Below are 16,462 nucleotides of genomic sequence, written 5' to 3'. Positions count from 1 at the left end.
GTCCCACAGCTAGCGAGCAAACGTCCCGCAGTAGTGCGCACGCTTGCCAAAGAGGATCACGTACATCCCATAGACGTGCGTGTACGTCCCACAGCCGTTAGCGAGCAGTGGAGCGGTCCTCACAGACTTAGAACAACTCCAGCATGTCGTCAGCCTTTTAAATTTTTAATTTGGATGAAATATAGATATTCCTCCTTGTGAGACAGGCCTCGCATGTGTGTGTGCGCGCGTGTGTGTATGTGTGTAAAAATCCGCCCTTCACATTATTCCCACAGACACAAATGACGAGGCTGGGCAGAGACAAAATCGAAATATGTAAAACTTAATGGTTCAACTCAGGATAAGGACTGCGTGAAACTCTCAGACACACACACAAATTCGCACACGCACGTTCACTTATTCTCTCTCTGGCAGCCATATCTGATGCTGGCGCTCATTAAGCGAGCGTCCTGTGATAAAGACTTGCTAACTGCTCTTTTATTCACAGGAAGTGGGCGGCGCCTGACGGCGACGTTAACATAAGACGAAGACGGCGCGAAATGTCCAAAGCGCTTCTTAATGAGATGCATTCGCCAAGATGGCAGACACAAATCAAAATCATAAGCAAGTCTCAAGTCTTAAGCGTCAAGTTTCAAGCGAGTCCCAAGTTAATGTGGCAAAAATCAAGCGAGTCAAGTGGACTCAAGTCACAACATTGAGCCTCAAATCATCTTTCTCTAATGAAATGAATGGAAATGCCAATATTCCATTACAGCTTCATATAATAACCCACCACAACTAACAAAATTAAATAGAATGCATTTCAATTCAATGGACATTGTGCTGCTCCTTCTGGTGTGCGCAACTTGGCCACCTGGGGGCAGTATAATACAGAAACATGGAGATGATTGGTCCTCAGTAAGCTGCAGTCCTATTAGCCATTTTTCGACAGGATAAAGACTGTATGCCTGTGAGTATTACATTATCTACATGCAGTTCCAACAGCCGTTGTTTAGCGTTACAACACAGCCACACGATGCTATTCGTTAGCACATATATGGCATTAAGTTTCTTGAACCTCTCGAAAAAAAAACAAAAAAACAAACAAAAAACCTAACCCTCGCCAAATAAAAACCCAAATCAGTTTCTTGGTCCCGGCGGCTCACCTTGAGGAACACCTGCATCTGGCGGGCTTGTGTTTGCTGCAGCAGTTGTGGCTGCAGATGCTTGAGGACGGCCAGGCAGGCGTACACCTGGTAGTCGGCTCCCATCAGTGCGCAAAGGCACACGTAGTGGCAGATCTCAGGCCAGTCCAGAAAGTTCCAGAAGCACTGAGTCAGCCAGTGCACGCACATCTGTGGCAGAGATTTTAAGATCATGGCACCATTTCACCTACAGTGAAGTGCCGCTATATCGTGGTTCATCGTTCGAGAGAAAGTTTGGATATTTTCACTAAGGGGCATACTCACATTTGTTTCCAGCTATTTAGCCCTTAATGGCTGTGTGCTGAATCATTTTGAGGCCGTAGTAAATGTACACAAGCTGCACATTAACATCTTGACATTGTAGCAAAGTGTACACAAGTAAAAACATCTCACACACACACACACACACGCACGTCTGGAGTGCAATTTAGGATTGTGCTGACTCGGGAGTTGATTTGGAAGGAAGGAAAGACAGAAAGAAGAAAGGAAGTGTGGCGGCCGGCGGCTGTGCTGAATATTGAGAAGGGATTATGGGACGTGGAGACGAATGGACGCATGCTGCCGTTTATTTGTATTCACAAAGCAACTCGTCCACTCAATCAAGACAAGGCAGAGGGAGACAAGCAAAAGCCACATTTCCACCTAATTCCTAATTAGGTAATTGTAGGTCCTGGAGCTAAAATTTGCCCATTCACGTACTGTATGCTCAGTTGTTTGGAAACTCTATATCGGGCTCGAAACCCTGGTTTTAAGGTTCATGGGGGTTTGGCTCTCACCTAACGCCAAACTTGTACGTGTCCTAACTGTTACAAAGCTCTTTCACACACACACAGGCCTCCCTCAGGTGCGTGGGAGTGTTTAAAAAAAAAAAAACGTAGTAAGAGTTGAAGGCGCAGAGGCACCGAGGGGGGGGGGTGGCTTGGAGAGCGGACACGACGAGCTGAATGTTAAGTTGCCCGCTTTGGGGTCTGAGATGCAAATTGTCACGTGAGGAGACCGCGGAGGACGGACACGAAGCGCGTGACCTGCGATGGAGTGAACCCGGACATCCGGAAGGCGGCGTGCACCAGTTGAAGTTCGTCCTTCAGCAGCATCTCCACGTAGTGGGCCGAGCTCCAGTACAGCGGAGACATTCCCGACTCGGCCACTCGCGCCGGAAGGTCCACCTGCAGCCACCGTGTCGAAAGGTATATTCATAATTATCACAAGTGAACTAAGTATTAGATTTTTTTTTGAGAATCTTTATTGTCATCACACAGTGTACACATCAAAACACTCCAAAGAAATATAGACAAAAACACGGAAATAAAACAAATATGGAGAAATTTATCTGCATGCAATTCAGCATTACAATGATCGATTTTTAAGATTTTTTTTTAACTTACTGAACTACTTTCACTAGTTATTGTCTAAAAAAAAAAAAAAAACATTTCAATCTTGTGGCGACAAAGTGCCGCACGGCTCCCGCAGAATGAGGAAGAGACTGAGTCTTACAACACTTCGCAAACATTTGAGCGTTCGAGAGTTCATAGATTTGTTATTAATAATAATAATAATGCGTAAAAATAGCAGAAGATCTGAGGACAGACCAATAGTATCAATTTGTGAAAAATATACAATTGACCATATTTGGACAAACAAGGTTTCCACCCGACAACGAAGATATGCATTTATTAATATAGAAGTACGTATTATATCATTGCTGTTCTTGAAGTGTTGACTTGTTGTTGTTTTTTTTAAATCATGGTGAGTAACACTGTGTGTGTTAAAGTGTGCTAATTTGGCCCACTATGCTGTTTTGCATTATTTGTTAGCATTAAGCTAGCAAACGTTCATTGAGACAAAATTATATTGTTTGGTTGAACACTGAAGTAAGCTATGTGTAATTGTCTTTTGTTTCATGTGTCAGTTTTACAGTAAACTTCAACTGGGAGTGACAAACAGCTCGAAGCAAGCACGCTTTGCCTCTTATTTCGAAAATTGCAAGTGCAAAAAAATATTTTCATTTCCTCAAAGTAATAGCGAGAGAGCTAAGGAATACTTTAAAAAGTATGTTTCAATCAGTTTAAATCTTTTAAAATTGTGTCGTAAACTATGAAAAAGAAGTAAATGTGTACTGACAGAGGCATATATGCTGGCCGGCCAAAGGAGGGCAGAAGTGAGCAGAGAGGACAGATTGCGCAGCACCCTCAGAGATCGCTGCCAGTCTCCCGACATCATCAGGAACACCGTCGAGGTCAACCAATCGTAGCCAGGATATTCGTCCTGACTGATGACTGACGTGCTGACTCAAGGATTATCTATTTATTCATTACTATTGCAACCGATTATTGTCAGATAAATGCAGGCGGTGTATAAAACTACGCAGTTGACCGCATCGTAATTGAACTCTTCTAATATCAACAGGCACAATTTCGTCTGCTTATCTGTGAAATAATGCAATGCGGTTCATATCAAAGCCTAACCCTTGCTCGATAAGCGAACTTGAAACCCTAACTTGGGCTTGACACCATTTACCCAGTCTTTACTCTAATTTAAAACACTAACCCTACCTTAAAACCCTGCTTTCATTCTCTAACCCTTGTTTGAAACCCTATTCGAAACGACCCTGACCTCAATTCAAAGTATCAATCTAAGTTTGAAACACTACTTTGTAACTCTAACCAAAACCCAATTCGAATTTGAAACCTAAACCCGAATTTGAAACCTGAACCCTGGTTTGAAACACTAGCGCGAAACCCAAATTTGAACCCCGCCGTCAGATTGAGACATCCATCAGGAAGTTGATTTGAGTTGGAGCGTGTGTGAAAGTCAATCTTGGGATCTTGGGGCTGTTTTTGCGTTCTAATCATTTTTGACTGAGAAATAATACAATAAAGAGGACAAAAGCGGTGATTTGTTTGGCTAGGCTGCCGGCGGCTGAGTGGCAAACAAAAAACAGCTAAACAGCACTTTGACTGTGACTGACTGCCTCATCAATCTGCAATGCGCTGTCAAGTTGGCACAGAATTATAAATGATGCGCGGCCCCGTTGAAAGAAACATTTTCCATCTCTAACGCAACCACATGAAGGGAATCAAATCTAAAAGCCGGCATTATAGGACGTCCTCTTTCCTTTGGCTTCTTACCACAAACTAAGGATGTGGGACACCATATATATATATATATATATATATATATTTATATATTTATTCACTCTTGAGTACTCACTGATACCACTATATTTGATACATCAAATTTCAATTAACACATGGTATGATGTGACAGATAATGACCGATATCTGGTATCAGTACTCGCCCATCCCTACTATGAACCCAACTTTCAAAGCCTAACCCAGTCTCGTAACCTTCAGTTGAAACCAAAACCATGACTACTAAATCATAACCCGGGCTTGAAAACTGATTTTAAACTCCATCCCTGACATGAAAACCTACTTTGAAACCCTAAGCCAGTCTTCAGACCCTAATTTGAAACCCTCAGCCTGTCTTGAAACCCGAACTCGAAACCCTTAGACTGCCTAAAAAAAACGAAAACTCATCTTGAAAGCCTAATTTGAACCCTCAATCTGTCTTGAAATCCTTAATTTTTGTTTCCCATTATGCCTGTAGAGGTCTGCGCTGAACTGAGTAACATAGTTAGTTTATGATCAATATAGCAATGATAAAGCAATAAAACTGTTTTTGACTGGAGAAGGAAGCCAACGTTGATGCTTTTTGTTGAAACCATAAAAATGTTTGACTTAAACTGACAATTGTTCAAGGATACGGAGTGGCGAGGACACTGGAATCCTCCGCCGGGCCAGGAAATTCTTGACGTGCTTCATGAGGAGCGTCAGGTGGCTTGCCGAATCTTCTTGTTGAACGAGTTTGAGGGAGATGCCGTATCTGGAGGAGAAGAATATATATATTCACTCCAAAACATTCTATAAAATACAGCATATATAATAACATTTTCCCCTATCCTGGGTGGGTTTGTAATCTCGTATCCCACTCGATAAATCGAGTTCCACTGTAATATTTCCCTCTCATTACTAAAACATCATTAACAGCAAATGACACTGACATTTAAGTTACCCCCCCCCTCTGCCATCATGGCAAAACAGCAGGAATGAAAAACACACAGAAAATGAGTGGTCTAAAAGTCAACCACGCTGGTGTGTGTGTGCGTGTGTGTGTGTGTGTGTGTGAGACATGGCGCTTCCTGCAGAGCGCTAAACATAACATTTTGGCATTTTTGCTCAAGCGCTCCCTTTAGGGCGTGTGGAGGACATACTTCTTCAAAGCAGTTCCACCTGTGGACTTTTCTTCTTGTATTTTGTTGCCTGATGCTGTTTTATAAAACCTTTATCGATTCCTAAATATTAGCGAAGCTCATCGGACGGTATCTGAGGGAGTGACCTCATATGGTGCACTTTTCCTTGAGGATTTTGTGCATTCAAGTGTGGGAAAAAAATATGTAAATTACAAATACAAAATATACAGAAAAATGATCAAACACAAATATTATGAATAAATAAGTAAAAACCATATTTGTAGTTATTTATAGTATATTGTATTGTATGTTTATATTGTATATTATAGATATTTATTTAAAAAAAATATATATATATACACAATACAAATTTCAACGATACAATACTATACTTTGTAGATTATTTCTTATTATATATACAATAAATGTCAATACAATAACATTACAACAGCACATAAAATCTAAATTATTGTAAATAAAAATAATTCTACTCCATTATATAAGTTATTATTATCTATTGTCGGTATGTGTCAAATGTAAATACAATAAACATTTTATATATATACACAGGGTGTTTGAAAAGTAACTCCCTATTTTAAAATATAATCAAAGTCTAAAATACTTCTGGAAAAATATATAACATGTTGAGATACATTCAAAATAAAATTACTACAATAATCATGATTTTATTATTATTTTAAAATTTATATATATATATATATATATATATATATATATATATATATATATACATTTTAAAATAAGTTTTATCAAATAAGGTGTTTGTGGGTAAAACAAACAAATAAATAAATGGTGACAAACCTGAGACAGACGTCCATGCCAAGAATTTCCACAGGCGACAATGCCACACAGTCCAGGCTCGTCTCCAGTGCTGTTCAACAATTTAAGGAAAAACACACAAGCAATAATCACCGAACAGTGGAAATAATGTGTCACAGTGTGTCCCTTTGGTGGGCGTCCAATAACGGATAACTTAGCGATGCTAACTGGCGTCGGCCATAAAAAGACATCGAGTACACCGTGAGCTCCTTCTGGCGTTGCAGATGTAATTGTGCGCAGGCAACATGATAAAGGAGCAGGGATGACATTTCATGCTGAAAAATGTTGCTGCCTGTGGGGAAAATATCACTTTTTTTGTTTTTTAAATTGTGATTGTTGTCGTTGCTTCAGAGCAGGGGGCGGGGGATTCCAACATAATCGTTCACTCAGTATACTGAGTATACTGCTACTATTCCTACTTATATTGCTATTACCAAGTCTACTACAACTACTACCACCACCACTACTACTACTACTACTACAACCCCAATTCCAATGAAGTTGGGACGTTATGTTAAACAGAAATAAAAACAGAATATACAATGATTTGCAAATCATGTTCAACCTACCAACCTTTAATTGAATACAGTACAAAGACAAGATATTTAATGTTCAAACTGATAAACGTTATTGTTTTTAGCAAATAATCATTAACTTAGAATTTTATGGCTGGGAAAATAGTCTTTAAACAGTTTAAGGACAATGTTCCTCAACGTACAATTGCAAAATATTTACGGATTTCATCATCTATGGTCCATAATATCATCAAAAGGTTCAGAGAATCTGAAGAAATCACTGCATGGAAGCGGCGAGGCCGAAAACCAACATTGAATGCCAGTGACCTTCGATCCCTCAGGCGGCTCTGCGTCAAAAACCGACATCGATGTGTAAAGGATATCACCACATGGCTCAGGAACACTTCAGAAAACCAATGTCAGTAAATCCAGATCGGCACTACATCGGTAAGTGCAACTTAAAACTCTACTATGCAAAGCAAAAGCCATTTATCAGCAACACCCACAAACGCCGCCGGCTTCTCTGGGCCCGAGCTCATCTAAGATGGACTGACGCAAAGTGGAAAAGTGTTTTGTGGTCCGACGAGTCAAAATTTCAAATTGTTTTTAGAAATTGTGGACGTCGAGTCCTCCGGGCCAAAGAGGAAAAGAACCATCCGGACTGTTATGGACGCAAAGTTGAAAAGGCAGCATCTGTGATGCTATGGGCTGTGTTAGTGCCAATGGCATGGGTAATTTACACATCTGTGAAGGCACCATTAATGCTGAAAGGTACATACAGGTTTTGGAGAAACATGCTGCCATCCAAGCAACGTCTTTTTCATGGACACCGCTGCTTATTTCATGCCAAACCACATTCTGCACGTGGTACAACAGCGTGGCTTCGTAGTAAAAGAGCGTGGGTACTAGACTGGCCTGCCTGTCCAGACCCGTCTCCCGTTGAAAATGTGTGGCGCATTATGAAGCGTAAAATACGACAACAGAGACTGTTGAACAGCTGAAGCTGTACATCAAGCAAGAATGGGAAAGAAAGCTTCAACAATTAGTGTCCTCAGTTCCCAAACGTTAATTGAATGTTGTTAAAAGAAAAGGTGATGTAACACAGCGGTAAACATGACACTGTCCCAGCTTTTTGGGAACGTGTTGCAGCTATAAAATTCCAAGTTAATGATTATTTGCTAAAAACAATAAAGTTTATCGGTTTGAACATTAAATATCTTCTCTTTGTAGTGTATTCAATTAAATATTGGTTGAGCATGATTTGCAAATCATTGTCTTCTGTTTTTATGTTTAACACAACGTCCCAAGTTCATTGGAATTGGGGTTGTACTACTGCTCGAGTGCTGCTATTATTCCTACTACTACTGCTACCACTACTTTTCATGCAACCACAAACTTTGCACAAATTGACATGTGCATGCTACTACTACTACAGTGCCAGGAGTTAAATAGTACAATTTCATGTCAGATGTTAACTCGTACAATTGTATGATGTCACTAGTTGCAGGAGTAGTAGTGGCGATTGAGGTGGGGCAACCGAGTACTGAAACGCAGTGGATTTCCCGATCCGTGGCGCTAAGAAGCCACATCAGAGCCGCTCTCGTTTGCGGCCTGTTTTCAGAGACTCTTCCGCCTCCAAGCGCACGGCTGACGTGACAGAGGTTAATGCTTGCCAAACGAGTCTGCTCTCAGCACACAATGAGAGTGCTCAAGGAGGGCTGGGGCGCCAGCCAGGCTTACAGCCAAGACACACACACACACACACACACACACCCCATTCACTTACTGATCTCCTAAGCTGTTATTTGCAGGGATTGATTATAAGAATTTAAGCCTGTAAGTGTATGTACAGCGGTGCCTGGAGATACGTGTGACGCAACTTACTTTTTTGCTTTGACTTCCGAGTGAAAAACTTGAGATTTTAGTAAATCATAATAATAAGTCAATATTCTACAAAAAAGGAGGCCATGCTCAGTTACGGTTTCCAGTTAAAAAAAAAAAAAAAAACATAAAACAAAGAGAAATGCCATAGGCACGAGCTAATGATTAGCATCTATGTGGCAGCGTTAGAAGTGAAGGACATTTGAACACAAATGGTGCAGCAACATATGTCGACAGACCCTACACAGTCATATATTAGTTATCCTCTGCGAAGAACGACCAATGTTAATGCTGAGAAGTTGTGACAGAGAATGTCTGTCATATACTGCCCCCAGGTGGCCAAGGTGCACAGACCAGAATGCACAGCACAATGTGCATTGAACTGAAGGAGAAAAACTGATCCATTTTCATTCGATTTCATGATGTAATTACTGTATGTTTTTATGAAGTATAATATTGAGTGCTATTTTTCTCATTTGAAAAACACATTCCAAAATTATTTGGTTTTTGGTGTGAAGCTGGAACGGAATAATGGCATTTCCATTCATTAACACAGAACATTGAAACCCTGCTAGATCGCAGTTCATCGTTCCCGCCCCAGCTCTATCGTGGATTTTTGAAGCAACAGTTTATTATGGGTTTTTACAGTACAGTATACAGTAATGTCTACATTTAGAGTTGCGCTACTCCAGTGTAGTACCACATTGTGCCACAACATGCCCGGCAGCACTGAGGTCAACTTGAAGAACTGCAGCGAAATTAACAGCAAGAAGAAGAGAAGAAGAAATGTCAACTCTTCTAACCTTCAAACCTTTCCTCAACCTTAGTGGAAAACGTCATCGGGGCAAGGAAGGATGAAAAGCTGCTTCCGGTTGAACATCCCAAAAGAGAAAGCATTGTTTAAAATTAATTCAGCTCCACTTTTCCTAACCTACGTCTGACTTAAGTCTCTCGCGTGAAACTACTATTTGAGTGGGAAGAGTAAAACCATAAATTACAAAAAAATAAAAAATATTTACGTGGTGTCGCTACACAGTATATGGAAATATCTCACTGAAGACTGTTGTTAACGTTAGTGCACTGAAAGTGCACTGAAAAAGGAGGAGGAGTCGTTTGTTTATGTGATGGGCAGTGGATGACTTCATCAATTAGCGAAGGTGTCCACGCTCGTTTATCATTTCCTGTGACGCCAGCCTCGCGGGGCTCACGATTAAAATGGACTGCGGCGCCATTGTTTTCAACATAAAATGCCATTTCAAATGATATTAATGATGTATTTATCAATACATCTTTTTATTTAAGTTTAATATGATTTGCTTGTTCAAGCCAAGTACAACACAATGAGTTTAGATTCACGCGGACAGTTTAACATTCAATATTAGTTTACATTTTGGAATTGGAATTCCCATTGGAATTGTCGCTCCAGCTGGCATTCGGCAGTGCAGGTGTACCTAATGAAGTGTCCATGAGAGCACGAAAACACGTTTGAGCTGCTAGGAAAAGTTGTAATCAGGTACTTGATATGGTGACATTCATAATATGCAAAAATTGACTTGAATAAATCTGCAATTAGCACATAGGTGCCGATGGGAAACGTAAGCGCGCAGGTTCGAGGTGGGAGATTCCTTAATAAGCGCTGCATCTGCTGCATCATCATCATCAGTGGAGTGGGTGGTTTAACCACTGGCTGGTAAACAGTAACCTGCTGACAGCCCTCATTGGTTTTGTACAGTAGAACATAATGTAAAATTGTTAAGTCGCCCTCTCAACTCTTTTGTTTACTTCCCTTTTAATTTCACTTTTTTGGGGTCAATTTTTGTTCTTACGTTCGCATTGTAAAATGTCACAGTTATGCAATTTTGCTTCCAGAATGCAAACGCGTCTCGCAGCGGCTCAGCGTTTCACGCATAAACGAGTTTCCGTTGATGTCATTTTCTTTCTACTTCTGGTCCAGCGGAAGCTTCCGGCTCAACGCTCCACCTCTCAGCTATGAAATCTCATGTTATCTCAAAGCCACGTATTTTTGTCATCACAAAACCGCATCAGCAGCAGGCAGTGAAAGCGCACAGGTGTCTGGAGAACAAAAAGAGTGCCTCGCCGCGCTGCCCTTTAGCCACCTTTCTCACGTATGACTTGTCAAGAAGAAGAAGAAGTGGCTGGCTGGCCGGCCGGCGTGTTGCCGCGCCGCACTCACTGACCTTTGTTGTACCCAGGCGGAGAGAAGCAGCACGCCGTGGAATGTTTGGACAGATGGAAAACAACCTTCTCCAGGAGGTCAGCCAACACTGCGCACCAAAACAAAACGCACACATACATACACACACCAATGAGACAACAACATAAAAGGATACAAAACAGCTGGGATGTAATTTCACGTCATCACTGTACAAGATTTGTCCACTTGAAAATAAACACATGAAGGAGCATCTTTGTCTTTTAAAATATGCAAGAAAAGGGATTGGTTACTTGTTTGGAAGGGTTGGTTTAAAAGTGGTGTCGTCATGGTGAACTGTGCCAGCAAGGTGCATTAAATAAGGCCAAAAGAAAAACTTCAGTATCTACTTTTTTGTTTTTGTTATCAATAGTTTATTCAATTGCTTTTGTAATAAGTTTGTTAGATTCTAAAGAGACTTTATGGACATCCTGCATTATATTTATTCTTTAAACACATACACATAATACTTTTCAGATGGACGATTCCAACCTACTTTCTCTACTAAAAATCATTTGGATTGTTTGTTACATTTTTTTTCATTATAGTAGTGTATGTGAGAGGAAACAAAATTCATGTGTGTGTGTGTGTGTGAGAGAGGTAATCCTGAATTATGTCGCTCATACATGTTATTACTTCCTGCATAAAAAGAAGTGCTAATGACGGCGCGGTGGTGTGTGGCAACAAACGCATGCGAGTGCGGGAATAAATTGGAAAGGAAAGGTCTTAATTGATTCGTCATTATTGGCAAGTGCTACAATTTCCCCCCCAATGAAGTGTTGTTAAAAGACAGCGCGCCAGCCTGCGCTTAACGATGGCCCGAATAAAAGCAGAGGTGGGAAAGCGGATTATAAATCGCCATCGCGGCACATCCCGCCTTAAATGGCAACGGTAAAAACGAAGGATGAGTACCTGTGGGGGCAGCAATCTGCGCACACTCGACGCATCGGTGACAACAGGACGACGCCCGCCCTCGCCGCAATTTGCTTTTGTCCCTCTGAGTCATGCCCATGATTGTCGGGAGCGAGCGTGACATTTCAAAAGGACCCACTGTGACTTCTTAAAAGCTTCCCGTATATGTGTGTGTGTGTGTGTGTGTGTGTGTGTGTGGAATCACTTTTCTATCGATTCTCAACAGCACCACATTGTTCCCTCATAAGAGAGTATTGATTTCGAATTGTAGCCTCTAACCTCAGATGCTGCATGAGTACATGTGCATGATCATCTTCACCATTATTTCGATGAATCTCATTCAGTGTCTGGGGAAAAACGTACTATTGATTTTGAATCAAATCCGTCGATTGATGTTGGAACTATCAGCGGTCAAAGTGGAGCTGCTACATCATCGTCTACGATCATCTTCAAACAATGGGGACTCATTGTTCAGTGTCAGAGGCACTTGATTTTGAATGGACTCCGACTCCTCGATGATTTAGAGTCAGCCATGCCAAATAAGGGTCGCATTTGCATGATCTGTGATCGCAATTCTCAATCCATCATCTGCAAACGATTGAGATTCATCGTTCAAGGTCAGAGCAAAGAAACCTAAGTACATCATACACGTTTGACGATACAGTAGTTGCTGCAAATATGCAAAGACTGAGAACTATATAGCACTCAAATTTGTCTTCCTTTTGGATCGTCAGCTGTTGTGGCTCCTTTAGAGCGCCTCGTTATCAGCCGTGAGTGCTTGCACCTCATGAAGAGAAAGGCGGGAGAGCGCCTTAAGGGGACTCGTTCCCAGGCTTTGGGAGTGGAGAGAGTGGTTTGATTGTTCAGAGAGAGAGAGCTAGAACCCTGTTGCTTTGAAATATTTTCCTGCCACAAAGTCGTCATCATCTTACCTGTGGCGCTCAAGCCGTGGTGCCCGGCTGTCACAACTTTGCGGTAAAGCCGGCGGCACGTTTCCATCCAGCTGTCTTCCGTCTTTGCAGTTTGAGGTGAGGTGAAGAAGTCAATCAGCTCAGGTTCTGTCCGACGAGGGGAGGTGACACTCCCTAGTTCATGTACCAGCACAAACAACACGGAGAGAATCTCACCCAGCGGGTTCTGTTGGGGTCTTGGTGGGTCCGAAGTGTAGCAGGTGGGGGGAGGGAAGGATGAAAACATGGGCCACGGATAAGGATCATCTCCCTGCGCGGGATACATGGAGACCAGATCAATAACTACCAACACTTGAGGTTGTAAAACAGCTGATTAGTTGGAGAGTGTATATACAACTAAATATTAGATCAGAGATTTCCAGGTTACATTTCCTCAGTCTTGGTCTTGACTTGGTCTCAACCCCTCAATGCCTTGTCTTGGATCTTTTTCACGCTCCTTCGGTCTTGGTCTTGACTGTGTCTTATTTCCTTGGTCTTGTTCTTCAGATGGTCTTACGTTTTCTTGGTCTTGATTTTAACTCAAGTCTCACATTTCCCCTGCCTTGGCCCTTGGTTTTGAAGTGTACATTAAGTGATTTACAGATAAGGCCATCAATAAGCGAGTGATTGTTAAGCATTCAAATTGTTTATCAAAGCAGAGTTGCTGCACATTTGCATCTCGTTCTTGCCCTTCATTCTGCCTTTTTTTTTTATTCAGTGAAACATTTATTGTGTTTGTCGAAATGAGTTTTTTTCCCCGCTCAAAACTTCACACCCAAAAGGCATAAACAGGAGAGCCGTGAAATTTGAAGCAAACGGAGCTCTGCGCGCCCTCCTTCCTGTTGGAAATGTGTCATATCCTCTCTGTGACCTCTGCTTAAAATGAAACCCTGTTTTCTGTTCACCGAAACGACACCTGAATAATTGATAACCAATCCCCAATCCTGTGAGACTGCCGGCTTCAAACACCCGCCGAAGCGATGTCTGTAATAAAAAGGGCATCAATAGCCGATACGATTGAGTAGATTTTGTGTTTCGGGTGTTGATGCTGACCTGCTGCAAGGCTCGTGGGGGGAGTCTTCTCTCAGACGGGCCTCCGACGACGGCAACACGAACCAGCACGTGGTTCCTCTCCACCGACACGTTGTCTATGATGAAGCTCCTGAGAAGGAGACACATCGACCACAACACTTCATTCTACAAGAAAAATCAACCATTTCATAATGTTTGGCAACAATAGGCATTTTCTCAGTCTTGGTCTTGACCTTGTGTCAAATTTCATCGGTCTCGCATTTCCTTTATCTTGCTCATGACTCAGTCGCACATTTGCTTTGTCTTGGTCTTGACTTGGTCTCAACTCCTTAATGCCTTGTCCTGACTCGGTCTCATATTTCCTCATTCTTGGTCACAATTTGGTCTCTCATTTGCTCTGCCTTGGTATGGACTTGAGTGGCACTAAACTCCTCAATGTCTTGATCTTGAGTCAGTCTCACATTTCCTCAGTCTTGGTCTTGATTTGGTCTTATATTTCCTCGGTCTAGTTCTTGAATCGGTCTCAACTGCTAAAAGCTTTTTGTTTTGACCCGGTCGCATGTTTCTACTCGGTTAATCGGACTTGATGAATACTTTTATTAAATTCTCCGGCCCTTAAAAGGCCATTCAACGTTTTTTAACAGCGGGAAAAGGTGCCTGTGAAAAGTCCAATTACAGGCTTTCTACATAGAACGAAAACCATAAATGAGAGCCGCTGCAGTACATTATCGCGCCGTGAGGGAAGCTCGGCCTTAATGTCTCATCGGATCTGTGAATTTTCCAATATGACTGCCTTTTAACGCTGAATGCTAACTGCTTTAGTTCCAGTCTCTGAAGCAATTTGGACTTGAAAATTGGCAATAAGTAGGAGACGACGCGTTCTTTGCAAAGGTCTGCTCACACTGGCAACGAGTGACTATTCAGAGTAGCTCAAAGTACGACACGCATTCAAATGAAATGTGCCTCACAAGACGTATTTGTGGCGGCCACAATCGGGTTCGCTGCGAGCGGAAGCAAGCGGACATGAGAAAAAGATGATGGCGATGATGACGGAGGGAGGAAAAAGGCGGATGAATGAACAAGCAGTCATGTCGTCCGACGCGCTGACATGAGTTGGCGTTTCGAGGCCATTTACATTGACACGCGCCAGATAAGCCAGCCGTCATTAGCATGACAAATGGACTTGGAACATTTCCACTTCCTGTCCACTTTATTCATCTTATCCGTGACAAGGCGGGCAAACAATTTCTCCCGCCTGGCCCTGGTTACATTAAAAAAAAAAAAAAAAAAAAGGTTCCTCGGCGGCGCTAAAACCCTCGTGATTATGCAAACATAGATGTAGGTTGAAAGATCACAGACTATGTATGTCTTTTGGTTTAATATCACAATTGGGGGTCTGACATGTCACAATTGTCTTTGACGTTAGGGATAAGCAAGAAATCTATTGGTTCTGAATGGCTTTCGACCACAGTTGCTATACGTATCCGAGGTTCAAAGATCACAAGGGTACTTCGGTATGGGTTATCAGCGCTTTTTGTGTTGCGAATCTAAACCAATTGTCTTGTCTTTTAGTATTTAGAATTGATTACATCAGAGCAATAAACCTATTGTGTTTTAATGAAATTTGATCCAAAGATGTTTCTGAGTTTACGAGTAAAAGTTTGATTTTTGCACTCTACAGGTCGCAGCGCTCAACTGTTCAATTGACTTTGAGGATTTAGAGAGTCTATACAGTTAAAGCAAAAAAATAAAAAATAAAATTGATTTTTTTTTGCAGGTATCCACCAAAGAACACACTCCTTGGTTGCATGTCTACTAACACCTGTCGTGACTCAGTCAGTACCTTGTGTAACATGTCGACCTTTTGTACCGCATTAGGACAGGCCCCTCGAGGTGAATGGAAAAAAACCCTCGAGCACACAAAAAGTCAGACTCGGCAGCCTCCAAATGTTTCACAAAGCCCCCAGCGGGTGACCAGCGAGCCCGCTGAGCTGTTGGCATTTGCGCTCAGAACGCTGCGGCGGTTTGCCGCGACCCTCCGCGACTTTAACCTTTTGCACGGACACACAAGTGGACTCCGCTCAACTGATGTGGCCACACAAGTTCGACGACGCCGTAAATACTACAGGAGTCTGTGAAGTATTCAAAATGTACTCTAAAATGGGTCAATTAAACCTGCCACGTCACAGAAGAGTTAAACACACTGCTATCATTCTGAGCGTAACTGTAAAATATGAGTTGACATGATCAGAAACAATCGTCATTAATAATGTGACATAGAAGTCAACTCAACTACAAAACACAGTGATGATTGTTTAATGTACATATATATCATTTCTGTGACTGGTTGAGCTAAACATGCACAGTAGGTGCCCACCCGTCGGCGGTGTCCTGGTTGGCCACGTTGTCCCTCTGGCTTTGCAGCAGCATGGAGCAGATGCTGTATTGGCTCTCCAGCAGCAGGAAGCTGTCCAGACTGGAGCACAGCACGCTGAGCAATCTACAACAACACGCTATGATAGAATTGCAGTCCATTTCCAGGCAATATAACAATGCTTGCATGCATATATTCTTTATCTTTTCTGCGAAAAATGACTAATATTACTGCAGGTTATATTCTATTTAATTATGTTATTACTAAAGGTTTTATTAAGTAAATATTATAGTGCTATTTTCCTTATTAT

The 16,462-nt window shown here is 41.8% G+C and overlaps 1 protein-coding gene across 8 annotated transcripts in view; it reads right to left on the bottom strand.

The window, feature by feature from the left end:
- The window catches only part of tbc1d32 (TBC1 domain family, member 32), a 44,949-nt gene that overhangs the window by 12,505 nt on the left and 15,982 nt on the right, over nucleotides 1-16,462 (bottom strand). For 6 of the 8 annotated variants that reach the window (XM_061753854.1, XM_061753855.1, XM_061753860.1 and 3 more), the window contains 9 exons: nucleotides 16,156-16,278; nucleotides 13,800-13,908; nucleotides 12,729-13,017; nucleotides 10,871-10,957; nucleotides 6,259-6,328; nucleotides 4,951-5,069; nucleotides 3,306-3,460; nucleotides 2,210-2,350; nucleotides 1,146-1,334 (listed from right to left, as the gene is read on the bottom strand). In XM_061753854.1, the coding sequence (XP_061609838.1) occupies nucleotides 1,146-1,334; nucleotides 2,210-2,350; nucleotides 3,306-3,460; nucleotides 4,951-5,069; nucleotides 6,259-6,328; nucleotides 10,871-10,957; nucleotides 12,729-13,017; nucleotides 13,800-13,908; nucleotides 16,156-16,278 (1,282 nt within the window). The remainder of the gene's footprint in view (nucleotides 1-1,145; nucleotides 1,335-2,209; nucleotides 2,351-3,305; nucleotides 3,461-4,950; nucleotides 5,070-6,258; nucleotides 6,329-10,870; nucleotides 10,958-12,728; nucleotides 13,018-13,799; nucleotides 13,909-16,155; nucleotides 16,279-16,462) is intronic. The other 2 variants (XM_061753859.1, XM_061753861.1) reach the window with 2 other exon arrangements.

The sequence above is a fragment of the Phyllopteryx taeniolatus genome, chromosome 18 (assembly GCF_024500385.1).
Source record: "Phyllopteryx taeniolatus isolate TA_2022b chromosome 18, UOR_Ptae_1.2, whole genome shotgun sequence".
Classification (NCBI taxonomy): domain Eukaryota; kingdom Metazoa; phylum Chordata; class Actinopteri; order Syngnathiformes; family Syngnathidae; genus Phyllopteryx; species Phyllopteryx taeniolatus.
The sequence above is the reverse complement of the archived record's forward strand: the minus strand, read 5'-3'. Positions and strand labels throughout refer to the sequence as shown.